The 21,135-nt window shown below is 37.0% G+C and overlaps 1 protein-coding gene across 4 annotated transcripts in view; it reads left to right on the plus strand.

Moving 5' to 3' along the window:
• Window positions 1-21,135, plus strand: part of LOC134533648 (protein SCAI) — a 155,231-nt gene that overhangs the window by 107,313 nt on the left and 26,783 nt on the right. For 3 of the 4 annotated variants that reach the window (XR_010075353.1, XM_063371181.1, XM_063371180.1), the window contains exons 13-14: window positions 7,634-7,804; window positions 19,741-19,841. Coding sequence is in view for 3 of the 4 variants with exons in the window: in XM_063371181.1 (XP_063227251.1) it covers window positions 7,634-7,804; window positions 19,741-19,841 (272 nt within the window). In the remaining variant the exon portion in view is untranslated. Of the gene's footprint in view, window positions 1-7,633; window positions 8,078-19,740; window positions 19,842-21,135 lie in introns of those variants that run through there. The other variant, XM_063371182.1, reaches the window with a different exon arrangement.

The raw sequence follows: 21,135 nt of genomic DNA on the forward strand, positions 1-21,135 counted from the left end.
TTTTGTAAACATTTTTGAGAAAAAAATGTAAAAACGCGTTTTTCTGGGTTTATCTGAGGGCAGGGCAGCTTGGCATGCATCAAACAACAAGCCATGTATTGTGAGCGGCGGGAGGTGATTTTGGAAGCGGCAGTGATACAGAGACTGGTATTATAGTTTGTCCGTTCTCAGTAGGACCGTCGTGAGGCATGCCAGACGTAAGCAGTTAGTCCTATCTCAAACGACATAAAGATAAAGAAAGCTGGTCTCGCCCTCGCTCGCTGCCGCTGTGTTGATGTGGAGTGTTGACGGTGATGAAGAGGGGAAGTGAAGGAGGAAGGGAAGTGGGTCAAGGATTCTAACACTCCTTTGTCTGGTTGGCTGGCTAGCTGGCAGGAGGGAGGTTAAGCCACGCCTCTGCCTCTCTCCCCTCCTGTCTCAGCGCTGCCTCTGCCTCTCTCCCCCCTGCGGAGTCGTTGCCTCTCTCTTCCTCCTGCCGCGTCGCTGCCTCCCCCGCCGTCCTCATTCGAACAAAGACGCACAACTTGAATAGAACACAAAATTTTTTATTTTTGTATTTTTCCTCGCATAATGTCCGCACCCCATTTTTTTGGCCAAAAATGTGGTCAAATTACTGCGGACATTACGCGAGCGATTACGGTACAAGGTTTCGCCAAAGTTATTTTCTGATGCAAGAAGTACATAGTAAATGTGTTTTTGTGTGCTTTACTGTAAGACCTATCCTACTGTAAATTCAATTCATATCGTTAACTTAATATATACTCCATAATCTTTTATCTTTTCTGCACACATTACTTATTATTTTGTGGATGCGAATTGTAAAACTTTGATTCTTGCAAGGGCCGAACACGGAATGTCAACTTTCTAATGTATTCTATATACATTTCTTAAGTTAGTAATGTATTCTATATACCGTATTTACTCGTGTATAGCGACGCGGAGGACTAGATGACTCACCGGTAGCAGCTGCGACGAGGAAGCGAAGGAAGTGGGAGGGGGAATGGCGACAACATTCTTTCTCTCTCTTTTATTTTACTAGCTGCGCTGGCTTTCTGTAGAGGGGGAGGTCTAAAAATAAACAAGAGACGTGCGAGCTTGCGCGCGCACGTGTGTGTGTGTGTGTGATGTGAGCGTGTGTGCGCGAGAGACCAGGTTGTGTGTGTGTGTGTGAAAGATTTTTTTTTTCTTTTTTTTTTTTTTCCTAGCCTAAGTTAATTCTAAGTGTGTAGGGGAGGGTCCAGGTTAGGGGAGGACCTAAGTGTGTCTCAGGCCGAAGCCTATACACTCTACCATGCGGGTTTTTAACCATGCAGGACAAGGGCGCGTGCATCGTGTGCTTATTGGGGTTTACTGGCCAGCCATGGCTGCGATTGGCGCCATGACTGACGCCCCATTGGTCGCCTAGCTTAAAGCTAGCTAATGTGACCCAGGTAAAACCTGCATAGACACAGGGAAAACCCTGGGCCGGTTCATGCGGGGATCAAATAACATGCATTATGCAAGCAGGTAACTACTGGACAAGAGGAAGAAGGGTCCAGGTAAGAAGAGTTGGAGGGGCTGAAAAATCAACCATGGTGGAGTTGGGTGCTTGGGCCTTGCGGCCCGCATTTAAGTTGGGAGCTCCTGGGTTATTATTAGCCAGGGGCGCATGCGCCCCCAGGGGCGGGCGACTTCACGTCAGCCCAGCCCAGCTGCCCAGGCAGCCATTCTGTGAAAGAGAGGCCTTGTTGCTTGTGCATATGTGTGGGGGCTGGCCAGAAACGTCACCGTCACCCGGCAGTTAACGACTTCCACTCCTCCTCCCCGCTTCACTTTTTTTTCCGTGTATAGCGCGTATCCTTATTTTTTTCCTTTACTTGAGGGGAAAAAAGGGCGCGCTATACACGAGTATATACGGTATTATATGTTTAAAATTTTTGATGTGACCACGTCTAATAAATCGATGAACGCCGGCTGAACGCACGAAAAAGTGTCCCGTTACGCACATTGTCCCGTTTCTCTGTGTCCCGTTACGCTCATTTTATATTGCTCTTTGCTAACCTGAACCTCCTAGCATTGCGACCGAGTCCGTGGCGTAGTTCTGTTTTCATGCATATCAATGTAACATTTTCATTGCTCTTTGCTAACCCGTTCCTCCTAGCATTGCTGCAGAGTCCGTGGCGCAAATCTATTATTTTTTACAGCATCTTGGTGTTGGGTAAATCATTTTCCTTCACATCATCCTTGAAACACTCCCATTCGTTTCCTACTTTTCCTATCATCGTCATATCCTTAACAGAATAACACAGATTGGAAGAAGTTAAATTGCAAACATGTATAAACGTTATAGTTAAAATAATCTCTTCGTTAAAGTAATAAAAATATTTGAATTAATGAGTGCAAATAAAAGTAAATTTATCAATTAAATTGTAGATTTCATTTCACTCCTTTGTATCCATACAAAATAGTTATAATTCAATAAAAATGATTCAATTTTATTCATAAAAGTATGCAATCATTTCATCAATGTTTTGTTATGACGTTATCACGTTAAACTATCGTCCGTAAACCGACTTTACAGACAACCAATTTTTTTCCTGTATTCTATTTATATATATATGTGTGTTTGTGTGTGTGTGTAAACTTTCTAATGCATTCTATATATGTACAATGTGTATCTAAAACATACTGACAAATTCTGGCAGAATATTCCTGGCGAAAATACAAGACGAAAACCTGTGTACCATACTTTTCTCGTAAATGCATTCGGAGTTTTGAACCCCCAAAAATAAAATTTTCCTATTCTTGAATAACTTGCACTGCGTCTGATGATTTTGTAGAACGCGAATTGTTCACCACGAGATACGTGGGTTGTAATGAACATCCTTCAATGAATATAACGGCATTTCTGTTTTAGCAAATTTTATCACCTGAAAAGCTAATAAAAAATAAAAAATAAACCAGGGCAGGCATTACAAAGCACGTTTGCAAGGTGTAAAGTTTCCTTCCTAAAAAATCATATGCCACAGTTTACTTACTGATGAAGTTAATTTCAAGATATAGAAAATTCCATTTTCGGAGGTTCGTAACTCGATTTATGAGTAAAGTGGTTATTAGGTTTTTGTCTTCTATTCTTTCCAGAAACAGCCTGCCGAAGTTTGTACGTATGTTTTAAATACCGTACACGTTGTGTATATATGTCAACTTTATATGTATTATATATATATATATATATTGCTCAATAACCAAGAGTTAACTTACTTTGGTTAAGTTGCTGAACCTATGACTAGTCTATGGAAATAAAACGCTACGTATCATGAACGAAAATAAATCTAAAGTAATACATAATTTTTCACTCAAATTAATTACATGTTTCAATATTAATTTTCGATGGGCTCTTTCGTGGGCATCTTTATTGGAAGGCTGCGGTGTGCTAGGGTTAATGGCTGTCGCTCATTAGCTGTTATAGTCTCTGTATCATATTTAGATATACCGTAGCTTCAACTACAGAATAGCCACTGAGCGACATGCAGCAAGCCTTCCACCATAGACGCTCTTAACGACACATATAATTTAGTCTACAATTTGCCTCAATATAGATACACTACTTAAAATATAACAAGACTCGCTGGAAAAGGATTGAAACTAGTCGCACCTGTGTTTCCGTACCATGTGCGTCTCTGCCTGAGGACGGGAGCAGATAGCAGTTCCCGAAACGTCGCTTGTTTCTGTTTAGGTAAAACTATTGTATTTGTTTGTTTTTTCGTTTTGTCATGTTTTTTGTCTCGCTTCAACTGTTGTGCTGAATTATTTTGGGTTTCAATATTTTTGTGTTGTCATCATTTGTGGGGATTTTTTCGTTCTCTTAGTACATTTTTCTTTGTTTTTTCTTTGTTTGCTGACCATATTCCTGTTTCGGAATATTTTGTGGTGTTCATATCCTTGTTGACAACAGCAATTGTTTTGCTTAATTTTGTGTGTTTTTTGTATCTTTTTTGAGTATTTTTATTTTTATTTTTATTTATTTATTTTATTTATTAGTTTTTCTTCAACAGAAAAAGTTCTTAGCAATGGCGTATGTCCAAAAACTTACATCAAGTCTTACCACGACCATGTTCTACGTTACTACGTTATATGAGAAGAGACATAAGTTTTCTTTCTGTAGCAAGAAGTTGGCTGAATTTCAACATAACACAATAATTATACAGTGAACTGTCATTCAATTTCGAAAAACCGATATAACTTCCATTGAGATGAAGTCCATGTTGTCCGAATTTTGATGTTCACTTTTTTAGAAAGTTTCTGGCAGTCCAATAGTTTTATGGTAAAATAATATCTTTGCAATCCTGTTTACAGAGACCTTTCTCACAAGCTAAACATCAAAATTCGGACAATGAAATAGATTATAGTAGTTCTGTTTAAATTATGATTACCAGTTGTGATTGCAATAATAATAATTTATGTGTAATATACTGTAATGCCAGTAACATTCACTTTTAAGTTCACTTAATTGGTTACGGAGCAAATATTATGTTGATCGATAAAAAAAGGTAATCTTAATTATACACAACATACATTTATAAAAGTTAAATTAAAGTTAAAATTAAAGTATGGACATTTGGATTTAGAGAAAATATAGAAACTAGTATCTAGGTCCATTGCGGGGAAAAAAAAAAGACAAATTCTTGTTTGACTTTTCAATCAAAAACGTAGACTACACGGACTTCATGTTTTTTTTTAAACTTCGAAACAAAATTTGGAGAAACAATTAGCAAATGTTCATGTAGAAAATAGTACACTAGCAAACTGATTAGAATAATATTTCCTGGAGTAGTTCAGCTTCAGTTGCCTGTGCCAGTGCCTAGTAATTTGGGTCAGCCAGACAACGCTGACCAGACAGAGCGGAAAACTGTTCCAGCCTATCAGGACGCGCCATTGGCATTAACGCAACCTCGCGCGATAAGAGCAGAAAAAGTTGAGGTCAAGCAGATATTTTGTAATGCGGAAAGTGCCGAGATCGGCGATTTTTCAGAGTTTAATATGCTGTTATCTTCTCAAACTATTAACAAATTATGTTGTGTTTTATTCTCTACAAATCAACGGTACATTTGTTACAAAACACGAGTCAGAAACGTCAAGTGTATTAAAAAAGGTATAAATAAGAAGCTTCGTTCTGAAGTTGTCAGGCAGATGACAATACTAAACTATTAGGTATGTAGTGTAACCTTGTATTTAAAGTTCTATTTTTTTTTGTTTCGCTTGCAGTAAAATGTAAAATAAACATGAGTGATAAATTTACTTAGTAATATTTTATGTACCAGAACTGTTGTACTGTTTTTATTTAAACGAAGTGGTGTTGTATCACACAGTAACATCCACGGGCGCCAAAACAGTTAAGCATAAAAACGGCGTTCCTTTAAACGAAAAAAAAAAATTTCTATCCGCTCTGTCTTGTTATGTATGAAACGGGCGTGATGAGTCCAGTGTCGTCTTGTGCTTCTCAGCACATCACAAAGCCGTTGCGTTGGCTGCTAGAGCTGACTCATCCCACCCCTATCAGCAGTCCTTCATTCGTCTTTGTCTCTCACTTCCCCCCCCCCCCTACCCTCTCCCGGGTGACATTCCGTTTTCCTACTAGTTCGCGGGGTCTCCACTTGGATACGCTCTGTACGCCCGTGGCCGAACGCTGCGCTATCCTACGAGGAAAAAATGAACCACTTCAACTGACCGCGCGCGAGAAAATATTATCTCCCACGCACTCTGAAACCACTGCCGCCAGCCAGCCGGGCGAGCTTAGTGTGCGCCCACTCGCGTTGCAGAACCTACCGCTGCCATATTTTTAAAGGAAATGTCCCATTATTTTTTTGTTATTCTTACATGAACATCATTGGAAGTATTAAAGCCGACACAAAAATACACTGTGGGTTAAAATTAACACATTTGAATTATCTTTCATTTCGTTTTTATTTATTTATTATTTTTTTCTTTCTGATTTTCACATTTTGGTCAAAATGTCCTATTTTTTGACGGTTCCCGAGAATGTATTCGTAAAATCACTGCTTCGTTAAATCCGTGGTTCGTGACATCGGGGTTCTAGTGTTTTTAACTACGGCAAGCAGAAAACGTACATGTAAACTAACCAGTAAAAATAAACTGTCTTTTGACATATTTTCTTTAGAGGTGGCCTGTAGGGCGACGGACTTGTCATGAAGGTTGAAGTGGGTTTAAAGCAAAGCCGTCTAGCATTGTGAGTGACAGCATCCTGCCATTGTACGGCTGGTTTCTTAGCGAGTAGCGGTTTGGCAAGGGTTGGGGGGGGGGGGGGGGGGGGTTTGAAATGAACAGAAAATTTCGGAAAACATCTATTACGACCCCCCCTTCTATTACGACCTATTCCTGGGAACCATGAGGGGTCGTTTCAGAGAGGTTTGACTGTAGTAAGGTTTGGATAGAAAGTAAATTCATGTAAGTCGTCATCGACATGGTACATAACGTGACGTCAGCTGTGAATGTGTGTGTGTGTATATATATAATATATACATACATACATACATACATACATACATACATACATACTCAGTGGTGCGCGCGCAGCCAATACATATAACACAGGTCGACAAGTAATGCACACTAGGGTCTCCACAGTTAGTACTTTCGTACTAGATCTAGTACTTTTATGACATTTTAGTGGTTTAGTACAGATTTAGTACATTTTTCTTTAATATAATAATATTATTGTAACTCCAATATGTTTTATTATTAAGCGTAATTATTTTTAAAAAAACTATGGAATGTATGTGTGTGTGGTGTGATATTTAAGTTCGAGCATTGCAAAGTCATAATAACTTCCTAAATTGTTAAAAACCATAACAAATTATAATTTAGTACTTTTTTTTTCTAATCTAGTACTTTTTTCTTGCCTAAGTTGGTACAAAATATTTTTTCCTTGTGGACACCCTGCACACGACATATACCAATACGTATCTTATTAATACGCGTCTTCAGTCACTGTACATCAGTGCTGTGCATATGTGAATTGAATGTGTGTATGCAGTAAAAAGTGGGTATAAAATATATTCATATTCCCATATAGATATATAGTTTGAATAACGAAGAAAATGGAGTCTTTGTAGCAATATACCCTAAAATTAAGAACATCATTATTTCATTATTTATTTTTTTAATTACCTACAATTTCTATGCAATGCGTATTTTATAGTAGTTTAGGAGTTATTTTACTAACGTGATAAAACATATTTGTTTTGTGATAATATTTTTTCGTAGAAATTGCGAAAAAGTATCTGATTTTTATCAAAAATTAATTTGGATATCCAAAAATAACAACTATTTGTTTATAGTTTTAAGTTTTCACTACGGTCGGCAGTCCTCGTGACTGCTTTGAAAAAAAAATTTTTATCTTTTGTCTTTTAGACATTCATTATTTTCTCTTTGTATATTTAAGGAAAGCCTAGGGTAAAGTTCACCTTGTGTTTATTTCTTACACTGTAGATGTTTATTTGCCCTTTTACTGGTTTGATTTTATATTTCATAAAACATTTTTAACTTTATTGTTAGAAACCTTTAAAAATAGTTGTACAGTGACGGGTGTGGCCAGGGTGGCAGAGTCGTGGTACGCGGCGGTGCTTGTTCGCAGACCAGCAGCACAACGGGAACCTCTTCACTCTGTTCCTGCACAGCCCACTGACTGCCTTCTGCTTCATCTGCAACATCCTGAGCGTGCCCATCCACCTGTGGGAGCGCTGCCAGTCCTACATCGACCGCTTCGTGACCGAGGCCAGCCGCCTCTTCACTCGCTGCCGCATAGGTGTCACCAGTCTTTACCATTGAGACTTCACCTTGAAACCTCCCATAAGGGGGTTATGCTGTCTGATAAAATACCCATATCTTCACCTCCAAATATGCCCTAAAACTTGACCTAGGGAGAATTCCCTGAAAAACACATGGCCCTCATTTCCACATCGAGTTTTACAAGTACGCTAGAGTCCCGTTATAGCGAGGTGTCACGGTTCCGGGTTTGATCCTCGCTATAACTGTGTCCTCGCTATAACCGAATTGGACAAATTTTGGCCCCCAAAAATTAAAATTAACCAAAAATAGCATACAAATTGTGTTTAAACCTGTATAATTGGAAATTAACAGGTTATATTAACAAAATCTTAATTTCTGTTAGCAGATGTGTGAATTCTCTTTAAAACGATACCCCATAAGTACGGATGCGATCACCGATTGCGTCAAAATAACCAGAATACCCTACCACGCCACGTAAGTATAGCATCTCAGCCCGCGGCCGACGCAGCATTGTCCTGCTATCTATCGTTGACGCGGGCTGTCTGCTGGCGGCCATGTTGGTTCGGGATGTTGCCAACAGGTGGTGCTAGTGTAGCGCGACGATTTAATTCCTTACAAAATAGCAGGAGTGCGGCTGCGGCAACGCACGTACGCCTCAAACGAAATAGTCGCTGGAAAACTATACTTTTTTCATTTAAAGAAACCTGTCAACTTTTTTAGAAAATAAATTTGGGATTAAACTCAAACCATCACCACCCCTTTCCCGGGCAGATACCCCAACAACTGACCGAAACAAAAGTTACAAGAAAACTGCCCTAGCGATTCGGAAATAAATACGGTAGTGCCTACTAGAGGTGTAAAAGTAACGAAAAAATGTGTAAAAGTAACGAAAAAATGTGTACCTGTATGTATTCGTTACTATAACAGTTAGTACTCGTTACTATCGTTACGTTACTCGTTACTTCAGATACCGCATAACATGCTATGTTATGTTGCAGCAACGAATCCAGTCGTATTGCGTACGCATACAGTATGATGTCGCGTAAATAATAATAAATAGAATATAAACAATTAACAATATTTGATGATTTATAGTATTTGTTAACCAAGAAAAAATTTAATCTCATTAGAGCGACTTTTTAATATTATCTCTTGTAAGATAACAACCAAAAAAACGTGAAAATACGCGATTATAAAAACAAAAACATACATATTTCTAATTTGTAAAAAATACTTTCGTACGTTGTTTCTGTTACAATCTCAAACTTTGTCTACACACGGCATAGATAACTAACGGAAGTTTGATAAAAGAAAGAAAGGACGGGATTCTATTTTTAAAGCCACGTACTTAGGTGGCGACTGGAAGGCTGAAGAATGTGACAGGCGTCAACGGCAAGATGTCTAGTAGCGAGCGAGAGGGGTGGAGATAAAGCAGACAAATAACAAAAGCGCGCTTCAAGCGATCACGCCTAAATTCCTCAAAAATACCTCGTTATAGCCGTGTTCTCGCTATTACCGTGCTCGCTATAACGAGATTCTACTGTATATTTGTTCATGGTATAGTTCAATAAAATTTTTTGTATTACTTAATGCACGGTGGAGTCATTAACTTTGGCAAGAACATTGGCACATGCAACAGCCATAAGAATGCTAATTTTCATGACTTTAGCTGCCCAATAAGTAGAGACAAGCTTTTACTTTTTAATATATGCCATAAAGGAGTGTTATTTTTAGCTGAAGGTGATGTTATTTTTTATTGGAAAGTGATGTTATTATTTCCCAGGTATTTTGAATATTTACAGCAATTTAAAATAAAACAACATTTACAATTTCCTTATAAAAATACCAGTAGAACCTGTAATTTGCACAGCACTACAGTAAAACCCTGTTATAATGTTCCTGCATATAATGTTTTCCTGCTTATAATGTCATATTTTTAAAGTCCCAATATTTCCCCCATAAGGACATTGTATTTATTTCCTGCATATAACGTTCATAAATAGTGTAATTTCCTGCTTATAATGTTTGCTTTCTAACATTCAATAAATGGGGGAAAAATGTTTTAAAACCAAATTATTTCAACACTTACGATAAAAAGTTTCCTTTATGTATGTTTAGTTTATGTTTACAATCACTGTCATACAATACATGAAGTTTGTTAAAATAGAAAATACAATTTTATGCAATATACTGAAGGTACACAATGTTCATAGTTACGTGTCAGTTGGCACCCTTAGTCAACTCTTCTCTTCCTTGCCATTCCAGTGGGTATTCAGATGCACGTGCATAGTCCTACGATATTTAAGTTGCCAACCATTGAGCGAGGGCATAACTAAAAGTGTTTTCTATTGCTTACAAATAATTTTTTTTTTTCATTCATACGTAGGAATCCCAAAATTAAACATTTTCAGGTGGCGAAGGAGTAGACATTCTCACTCTTAATGTTGTCATCATGAATCGTGAGACAATTTTACAAAAAATGTGGCAGTGTATCTTTAAAGACAAACAAAATTTAACCAGGGAACAAGACGAAGTTGAAAAATTGTTGGCTTGTTTCAGAAAATTCATGTATCAAGTATACTATCTTTGGTTTTAACATTAAAGTTGTTTACATAGCTTGGTGAGTGCATTGGTACAAAGCTCGAACATTGTTAAGTGCTAAATAGAGATTTCCTGCTTATAACGTTTTCCTGCTTATAATGTTTTTTTCTTGTGCTCCCTTGAAAATCATTATAACAGGGTTCTACTGTATTGCTTATTTGTACCACCAGTACAATTATCACACTGCTGAGAAAGACAATACGTACAGTGAAAACTCAATACAACTTACCTGGAAAAAAACACCTTTTTGGTACTTAATAATATAAGTACTTTATACTGAACTCTTATTAAAAGTAAAACATTTTGTTGGGACCTGAAAATAACTGAGAAATCCTTTATAGTGATGTACTTTGTAATGAGGTACATATTACTGTATTTACACAAACCATAATTCAATAAAAATGTTACAAATGTACGTTGTGCTCAATAATGCTAAATTTAATATTTTGGAGATTTTTAATTTGGTGGAAGGCGAATATAAGATATAACTGTGAGAAGTAACCAAGTACTGAAGCTTGTAGAGAGTTAGTTAAAAATTATTTATATTGTTACTGGTGGCTTGGTGTACAATTGCAACCATAGTCCGTAGTATTTCAAGAAACCAACACACAATTAAGATGCATGGGAGGAAACAATATATGGAGTCTTTGCTTTAGGGTCTATCTAACCTCCAAAAGTTTCAGAAACAAAAATACCTAACCTCTAAAGTAGGCAGGATCATAAAAGGCTGGTTAAATTTAAAAATAATAATAATAATACGGTACTTCTTAATGAATCATTTCTATTTCCTAGGGATTCCTTCAATGCATTTACTGATTTTAACCTTTCGTTCTGAGTTCTCACTTCTTATGAAAGCAGAGTCATGATCACTGTCTTAATAAACACCACTGGGTAGTACAACACTATAATAGTGCTGGTTACTTTTCATTATGTTTGCCAGATGCAATACTTATGTCCTTTATAGCAATTATTTAGAAATGTAAATAAATCTAAAAAAAAAAAGTAGTAAAACCAGGGGTTGGCTATGTCTTCAGGATAACATTGTAATTGTGTGAAATTTTTTTTTTCTTCAGCTAATTGTTATGCCATTTTGGTCAGATGCCCAAAGCATTGGTGGAAGTGTAGCGTTTTGCATTATGAAAACAGTTTAACTTACTTTTTTTAAGTGATTATTTTTAAAAATGGAGTTGGTATATACTGACCATCATCAGACGTTTCGGCGGAACAATAAGGCAATTGCAATGTTAAACTACTTCACAGCATGCCATATCCTGACAATTCCTAACTCCATGAACAAAACCAATGTACGTGAGTCATGAACAAAAATTCCGTAGAAACATAGGTACCGAAGAAGTACTTCTAACTCAAAAACTTTCGCTGGTTACAAGCAGAACTCTGCATATAGAACTGCGTACTGACCGAAATATTTGTTATGTAACCAGCATCTGGCTGCTGGGATTAGCATATGGAACCATACAATCTTTCGTAATGGTGCCGTTTGTTTTCGACAACAGATAATGTGGATGGATTAAACCCGAACAGTAGTCAAGAAAGTCATGTGTACAAACAATTTTCATTGTTTACTTGGAAATTTCGGGCACAGATGATTATGGAAAGCGATTTAATTTCACAGTATTTTATGGTTTTGAAACATGGGATATATAACAATAACAAAATGTTATAGAATCAAAATAGTGGAACATTTTAATTAGAATATGCATGCCAAGTTTGAAGACTTCAGTTATCTTATCAGTCAAGTGTAGAAAATAATTTTAAAAACACAAAGAAAAAAAATTACATTTGGCCTAGTTTATCTCTATTTGAGGTGTAATAAAGGGAAGCACTCCAAAATTTCCTGAGGTCTAAATTTTAGATCTTACCAAATTGAATACATTGGTGCACACAATATTTTAATAGGTCATACAGTATTTTCACAGAGGACCTCTAACGAAAGGTCTGCACTGTCTGAGGTGCATCACCATTTTAATTTGAATTTTATTTTATTTTATTTTATTATTTTTAGGTGAAACTTCTTTATTGAGGGGGCAACAATTTTTGAGCATTAAGAAAATTCCGATAGCACGAGGGGAATAGTTAGGTACGTAGTGGGGGAACCGGTAGAGGAGGAGAGAGTGTCAGCTTCAACACCACTTCAACTCATGCGCTAGCGGCCAAATGGGGAAATGTCAAGGGGGGGAGGGGATAGATATGTAGCGGAGCATTCTATGCGCTAGTTGTACTGGCTGGAAGAGGAGACGGCAGGGGACAGGTAGAAATGACGCAGCAGTGATGCTAATCAGTTATTCTCGTAATGCTGCTTGTGTTTGTCTAGTACAGGGATGCCACCAAGAATGGTTATATAATCCTGTATTAGACCATAAAAAATCCTGTAAAATCCTGTAAGAAGAAAATTTCTATAAACAGGTTTTTCATTTGCGCCAAATTTTCTTTGTATCTAAGACACAGGAGAAAACAAAGTATTATAAGCATATTTCTTCAAAAATCAGCTTTTCCTTCATTCCAGTTGCATAAACCTACTTAAAAATAATAATAATAATGAATGTAGATAAAAAAACTCATAAGTTTACATGTAAAGAGTTAAGTACCAGTATGTAGTTCTCACAAAAATCACTTTAAAAATATACACACAGACACAAATAAAATTTGCCCGCATGAGCTCTGCATCTACAATTTTGTTGACTGGTTTGCTGATGAAAGATGTGAGAGAAGTACTTTGTTCAGCAGCCCTCTGATTTCTCTGGTGTATCTGTGTGCTTTCGTGAAGCCTAAGATCTTTCAGACCATCCTTTTGAATGTTAAAAGTCCGACAGACGCAATGAACACACTGCAGTAAAGTCCGTTTTACCGGGTTTCAGCCACTTTTATAATATTTCCTACTCACGTTTATATCGTTTTTTATACAGTGTCGATCTGGAGATGCCTTGCATTTTCTTTCCATTTCTTTCAATTACTATCTCCACAAAGATGCAAGCCGAATTTTTTGTACGTAACAAATACTTTAAAATTAATAACAAACAGTAAACACTCCGTCAAACCATCATAGAAATCGTTATTGCATGGTATAACAACACAGACAGTAAAAACACCGTCACAGATATCACTTCACACAAATATTACTGGGCGTGTTCCGTTGCATGCACGAACGCACCATCGCGCAGAAAAGAGAAACAGAACACGGTTTCTAAAACAACTGCCATAGATCTTACAATGCACAGTATACTTTCATCCGTGAAATAAAAAAATGCTTCCAGGAATAAAAGGTAGAGCGTGAATTGTTATCATCTTAAAAAAACTGAAACGACGTAGCAAAGTGAAGTGTCTCATGATGACATGTTATCTATGAAGTGGAGCGGGAGCAGTAAGTAAATATTTATGTTTGTGTGTTCGTCAATTAAAATATCCATGATTCAAAGTGCTTATCCGTTAATCTGGTGTAACTCCAAAATATCCGTGAAAACGGATAAAATCCGTAAAAATGGCAACCCTGGTCTAGTACTCAGTTTCCATACCGCCTAAAATTTGCTACTACCATGTATCTTTTGTTTTATTTAAAGTATCTACAATTTATTAATTCATTTGGAAAAGAGTCATTGATTTGTGCAATTAGGTTTATAATTATCATTCATTTTTATGTGGATAGTTTGATCGAAAATGAAAATATTTTATCTTTCTCTGTCCTAAAAAGCAAGTTTCACGTCTTCATGCATGGACTCGACGTGCACAGTTTCTTTTTCTTTGCGGATCAAATTGTAAAAGATGTCAGCATTTTGAATTTTTTCAGTTGGTTACAGACAGAGATCCAAGAACCGACTAATTTTCAAGTTTTTAGCTCATCTGGAAGTGGGTAAGAATTTGAATAGATGAGTGAGTCGTACTTGGGGCTGTATATATTATTTGTGCTACAGTTGAGTTCTAAAGTTTTGTTTTACAACCCAAAAAATTATCTTCTTGTTTGAACAATACATTACAAAATATTTCAATGCTTTATTTTCCAACAAAGTCTAATTACTTGTTAATACTTCATTAGACATATAACCTGGGTATTTTAAACTTGGATATCTGCAAAAATGTTGTGAGGCAGGATTTCCTCAAAAACTTATCAGCCAGCTGCAACAAAATAAATTATTAGGGTCTTTACCCTTTGTTAGGGTACTTACGACCGTCCGCCCGGCCCGTTTCACAGACGTAGAGTGGCGTCACTCCTACCTAGGCCCCACCAGGCACACTGCACCGCCTGGTGATGGAACTCCTGCACCACCGGGCAATCAACCTCCCAAACAAATACACTTAGATTTAGTTAGGAATAAAAAGGAATGCCGCCCCACTGCCATACCAGTGATAAAAAAAACTTTGTCATGGGGCTTAACTTTCTTGACTTTTCTGGTGTGGTGTATAGTTACAATTTAAGACTAATATTATTAAAATTTTAATGAAAATACCTTTCATTTTCCTTATGAAATCAGTGTAAAATTAACTTTAAGCTTGTTAAATGTTATACGTATTTGCACTGCTTATTTTGCCGTATTTATGCTTGTTTCGATGACAGTAGGTGATTAGATATGCTTTTCTTGGGTATATGTTCTTTCTGAAAAACATATGCTATTAAAATAAAAATGTATTCTATTAAAATAAATTTATATTAAATTTTGAAAAAATTGTAAATTTCTTGCCAGAGATGACTGAACACAGGTTGTGATAAAAAATGCCTTTTTTTATGTACAAGGGTCAAGGGTGGGTCAAACTGTCCAAAATGTTTATTACGACCCCCCTCCCCCGATTACTGAGAAGAATGCAAGGCCAGGGCATGTGAGGGGAAGACGGCCCTCAATACAGCCTCTGGTGGCATGCAACCACTGCGTGACTACACTGTAGAGGTGAGAGCTCAGATCACCTCAGATTACTGCTGATCTTAGCTGCAGTGTGTGTACCAGTGATCACTGCGACGCCCATCTGTTTAGTGATATTCCACACGGAAGTAACAAACTATGGTACGTTCATGTGAAACTTAAAATATCTGCAGTGCTGCCAAGTAGTAAGGATTTTCCGTAATTATTTTTCATATGGACATCTGGTTTGCAGATATGTGAAGCATATTTATCACGGAAACAGAGACTCATCTTTATGTAAAAAATATTGTGGATATTAGCGTTTCATACAATAAATTTTTGGCATACAGTCAATTCGCTTTTGGCTCCATACATAGCACAGAAATTTTGGTAAAATCCATTTTAGTTGAATTCATATCAGCTTATATGCTGTACTAAAAAATAAGTTTGCCCCGATAGTAATTCAAGTATATAAGCATAAATATAAATCCCAATGCTTATTGTTAATTTTTTTTTAAATGCTGAGTTGTTTTTTACATGTGTAATTACTGTATAAGTAGAGCCAAGATTATATGGTTTTATGCGAAATCGCGAATTTTCACGCGAAATTCATCCCAAACCGCGAAAAATGTGAAATGTTATCTAACCACAAATAAACACCTCAATATTGATTTAAATCGTTAACTACCGACTATTGTTTGATTGACAAAAATTCCGTATCTGTTTGTAGAAGAAATGGTCGTCATCCAACTGCAGTGTGGTGGTTATTTAATGCGTTAATTATTCATCTTAAAAAATTACAAGATATCACAAAAATTGACGATTTCACGAACAAAAAAAAGATCGTTATCGGAGTTAGGTTAGGGTTTTTAAACGCATCTAGCCACTAGAGTTCACGCAATATTAACAACTGATGATCGTAAACTAAAATTAACAAGTTAACAAACACAACAACGTGAAAAATCTCAGCGCCTTGTTTGCTGTATCCTTTGAAAAATACACGTGAACAAAAACTGCATTCATTAAATAAATACGTATGAAAATAAAATAAAAGCGAATATTGATATTTAATGATCACTTGATATTTAATGATCACTTGATATTTAATGAAATTTCACTGTAACGCAATTTTGTGTGCTTGTTGAATAAGCAGTTTACCGTGCAGTCTTCATTTTCATTTCACACTTCACAGGCGAGAGAGCCAAAATCGTAACATAATCAAAGTTTTCCGATCGCTAATGAAAAAGCACCATATTGCAAGGATTTATTTATTTTACGGTCATTAAATATTTTAAATAACGCTTACCTACCCAACCCTTCCGGAAAATAAATAAAAACATTTATTTCACTGACCTGACATAACCTAACCTTTTACTTCGGGTATAAAGCTCTCTCGCCTGTAAAAAGTAGGCTTCCCGCGGTTTATTTTTTCGCTACAACTTCAGTAAATACTAGTTTTTGGTACCTCCGGGCTTTGTTTACAAATGACGTGCATAAATGAAAGCTAAATTTCTTAATCATGCCAAAAAATAAAGCTACTGCGGCATCACGTGCTGACGAGTTTAAGAATGAGGGATTATGTGCCAGTGACGGAAAAATGCTTTTCTGTAAATATTGTAATTGCCGTTTGGAGCATGAACGTAAGGACACGGTAAACAAGCACATAATTAGCGACAAACATGTAAAAGCTAAACAATCCCCATGCACTTTGAAATGACAGCTTTCTATCCCAGAAGCAGGAGTGGTGCAAATATGCGCAAAAAAACAAAAGGAAGATTTTGTTCTCGAAACTGTTGAAGCCTTTGTAGCTGCAGGTATTCCTCTTGAGAAACTTGACAACAGCAAGCTGACTGCATGGATGCAGAAGCATGTAAGTGGTGCTGGTGATCTTCCAACAGCGGATTGGATGAGGAAAAAGTACACTCCCCTACTTAGAGAGAAAAAAGAAGTGTAAATCAAGTGGCAGCTCTTGGGGCAAGATGTGGTCATACTCGCAGATGAAACCACTGACAAGAGTAATAATTGTGTTTTCAACATCTTGTTTAAAATTCTGAAACCAGGTGCTGAACAAGATGTTATCTTAGGGGCTTCTTGTGTCCTTGATGCAGCAAATGCTGTTTGTTGTTTTCGGGCAGTGATTGATGTATGCTCCAAATATGAAGTCAAGGAAGAAAACATAATTGCGTATGTTACAGATAGTGCCAGGTACATGACAAAATCTGCTGGCACCCTTGAAGGTGTATTTGGTGACCACATGTACCACATACAATGTTGGGCCCATAAAGTAAACATTGTTGGGCAGATCTGGCAAAACAACTTGGAAGAACTGAACCTCTTCGTTTGTAAGGTAAAGATGGCCTTTCTTAACACCAGAAAGAGGAGGCATGCATACCTTCAATTTCTTCTCCAGAAACATGGAGAAAACAAGGCTCTGGTCAAGTTATTCCCCATGCCAGTTGTTACACGTTGGAACACATGGTTTGAATCTGTATCATACCTCGCACTCCATCTGCACGACATTGTGGAATTCTTTGAGCAGCTTAGCGAAGATAACTCTGGTGTTAAATATATCAAGGGACTCCAGAAGGAAGAGTTACAATGTCTTGAGGCCACTCTTAGATTTGTGGCTCAAAACTGTAACACCTTTGTAGAGCTAATTAATTTTCTTGAAGGAACAAAGTATCCTACTGCTCATCAGTTGTGCACAAAATTGAGTAAACTGCAAACTACTCTTGATGTCTTGGCTAAGGGAATATTTCCTGAAAATGTTGAAGACATTTTGGCTGAAATGAAAACTGTCAACTCTGCAGCCCTTAAAGAGCAGTTCAAGAACACAGCTAAACTCAGTCTTATAAAACTGATTGATCTGGTGAACACTGATCCATCTCGTCAACTATTTCTGGGAATCAGCGCTCTAATGAATCCTCAAAATGTAGGAAACATTCGTGTGGAGGAAAAAGAATTCCAGAAACATATTGGGAACCTACCTTTCCTTTGCAAGGTGCAGAAGACCTCTGTAGCGACAGGCTACATAACACTCCAAAACCTGGTTTCCCAAGAGCAGAAGAAACCGCATGTGAACTACATAGACATGGTGGACATACTATGTAAAATGAAAGCGGATTATCCTGAATTTGCAGCTGCTGCTTTAAAGTTAATATGGATACCTGCAACAAATGTGGACTCAGAAAGATCTTTTTCTAAGTATTCTGTAGTTGTAAGTGACAGAAGAAGATCTCTAAAACCAGAGAATGCTGAACCGCTGACAATGGTGGCTTTTTCCTGAGCTTAATTATATTGCATTTATAGAACAAAAGTTTAACTGTAGTTTATATTTTAATTAATTTAGACTCTCTCCTGAACTCAGGAACAGTACTTACCTGCATAAGAATACTGAATATTTTAGTTGTTAATTTTTTATGTACTCTCAACATAGTATTGTTTAATGTGCATATTTTAAGTCTCTAACCACGAATTATTGAAGCATTTGATCAAGGCAGCTCTGCTAGGTGTGTACATGTTATTACACGTGTTTTAATTTTTTATGACGATAAAGACGAAATCCACAATTCTTAATGACGAAAAGTCCTTTTTCATAACACCATAAAATCTTGGCTCTATGTATAAGTTTGTTAATTATTTGGTAGAGTCTAGTAGTTGTTTATACATTATCATGTTTTCTTTATATGTGCTGAATTGCATGCACAAATGTGATTACTTATTGTTGTGATTAGAAATTGGCAGCACTGTGTCTGCATATTACAAAGTGAAATCAGAGACAAATGTTGGGCATAACACTTAAATGACAATAATTTGAATCAACTTTCTTTTAACGGAACAAGTTTATTAAATAACTTTAAATAAAGGTTTATATTTATTACCTTTATTTTACTTGTGATTGTTGAAATTGGAGCATTTGTGTCAAAAATTATGTACCCCTTTTTTTTATTATTACTAATTTTTTTCATATCAAAGTTAGGTTGGTTTTATAAGTTGTTATAGTGTGTAAATATTTTTTTATTATTAAAAACTATATTATCTACATTACTCAATAAAGGAGCAAATGTGATATAAGGAATCTAAATATTAATAATTTTAGTAAGAATGATACTCAAATTAATACGTATTTTAATTTTGCATTTACATAAGTAGACACCTTTTCATTGTATTTCAACTTTTCAAGGTTTCTCAGATTTACTACCAAAAATTTTTATATATTTTAAGAGATCTGTGTAGGTAAGATAATGAAAATTTTATTACTCAATTGGATCACAAGATGTTATTATGTTATCACCTAAAGGAATGTTGAATGATGCTAAAACACAATGGACCTTGTTATTAATCTTTTACCTGGAAAACGCTTGTTATTGTATTTTGTGAACTGTGAATATACAGAAGTTTTAAACAAATTGAAACTAACATGGATGTATTGCCGGTAACGTTGTCGTCTGCGTGTAAGTCGCGTGCCGTGCTGGGGTTGAGGTTGTTGTTGGTGTGCTTGCAGACTCGGCGTACCTGCAGTTCTTCGGAGACGACTTCCTGAGGCTTCTGCTGCTGCGCTACGTCTTCTGTGACGTCGTGCTTCACCTGCACCGCGCCTTCAAGGTCGGTCGCATGCCTCTTTCCAGTGCTTCTTCATGCTGTTGTCGTCTCCTCACCCGCTCTCCCTCCCTCCCTCCCTCCCCCAGTCAGTCCCAGAGAGTACACAGCTACATCTGCACAATAGCCTTATTGAATGTGCCGGAAATTAGGTATTTCGGTACGTTTTTTTTTTTTTTTTTAATTTTTATTATAATTTTAAATTATTTTTGGAAATCTTGTTTTTCATATTTATTGGTTACACAAGGGTGATTTACACTTTGTTAGGCTGGTGTACACTACTTAGTTAAACTTTGCGGCAGTGGACCAAGGCACCTTTTCTCAGGGGCCAATCTGAGCTTTTGCAAGCCTAAAGACGTCGTTAGCAGTCCGCATGACATTTCTCCCGCTTGCAGTCACGCCCGTGGGCCTGTAACTTTAATTCCCTGCATGACTAAATTTGCACACAACAGCTCTGGACGAGTTGTTACCACTTCTCAAATACCAGCTTACAGCAGCTCTTCCCGTCATGCATACGTCTTAGGTTCACTCATAGAAAATCACATTAGGACGCTCTTTCCCAGCCTCGTTGCGCTTTTTGTCCACCCTCACACCCCAGTCCCCCCCTCTCCTTTTTGGTTCTCAGAATTTAGCTCAGGATCATTGCCCTGATGTGAACTCGCCAGGCAGTGGCCTACTTCAAGGACGATTTGCCACAGAAAAAAATATGTGCAGATATGGACCACCCATGACATCTAGTCGCAGAAACAGTTACTTCTGCACTTGTCGCCAGCGAGTGGAGCTAACGCCCGCGACACCTAGTGGCGACTTTGCTAACCTCCTCCTTTCCTTCCCCTTTAGGCAGCCAGAGAGCAGCACCGGCTGCGCCATAAGGCCCTATGCATATCTGCCAACTTGTACGATTTTCCCGTAATTTGTACGGAAAATAATTCATATTACGATTGTACGGAAATTCGGAACATCTTACGATCTTTGTCTGTTCAAAAATGTAGTATAATATTTTAGTGCCCATATAAATGTACCGTTTGAGCAGCATTTGTAGGGTTGTGCGAATGTTCGGTATACCGATACCGAAATCGAAATTTTGCTACTTTCATTTTCGATTTCGGTAAGAATTTCATCTGTCGAAGTTCGTTTTTAGCGAAATATTTCGAGCCAAACGAAAGTTCAATAGCTTACCGAAGTTCGTTTGTTCTAGTTGAAAAAGAAATCGTAATTTAATAAAAATGTACAGTATAATACCGGTACAATAACGTTTCTTATTATAAAGTATATTTCACTTAACGAATTTTTTTTAAGT

The sequence above is a fragment of the Bacillus rossius genome, chromosome 7, assembly GCF_032445375.1.
Source record: "Bacillus rossius redtenbacheri isolate Brsri chromosome 7, Brsri_v3, whole genome shotgun sequence".
Lineage (NCBI taxonomy): Eukaryota > Metazoa > Arthropoda > Insecta > Phasmatodea > Bacillidae > Bacillus > Bacillus rossius.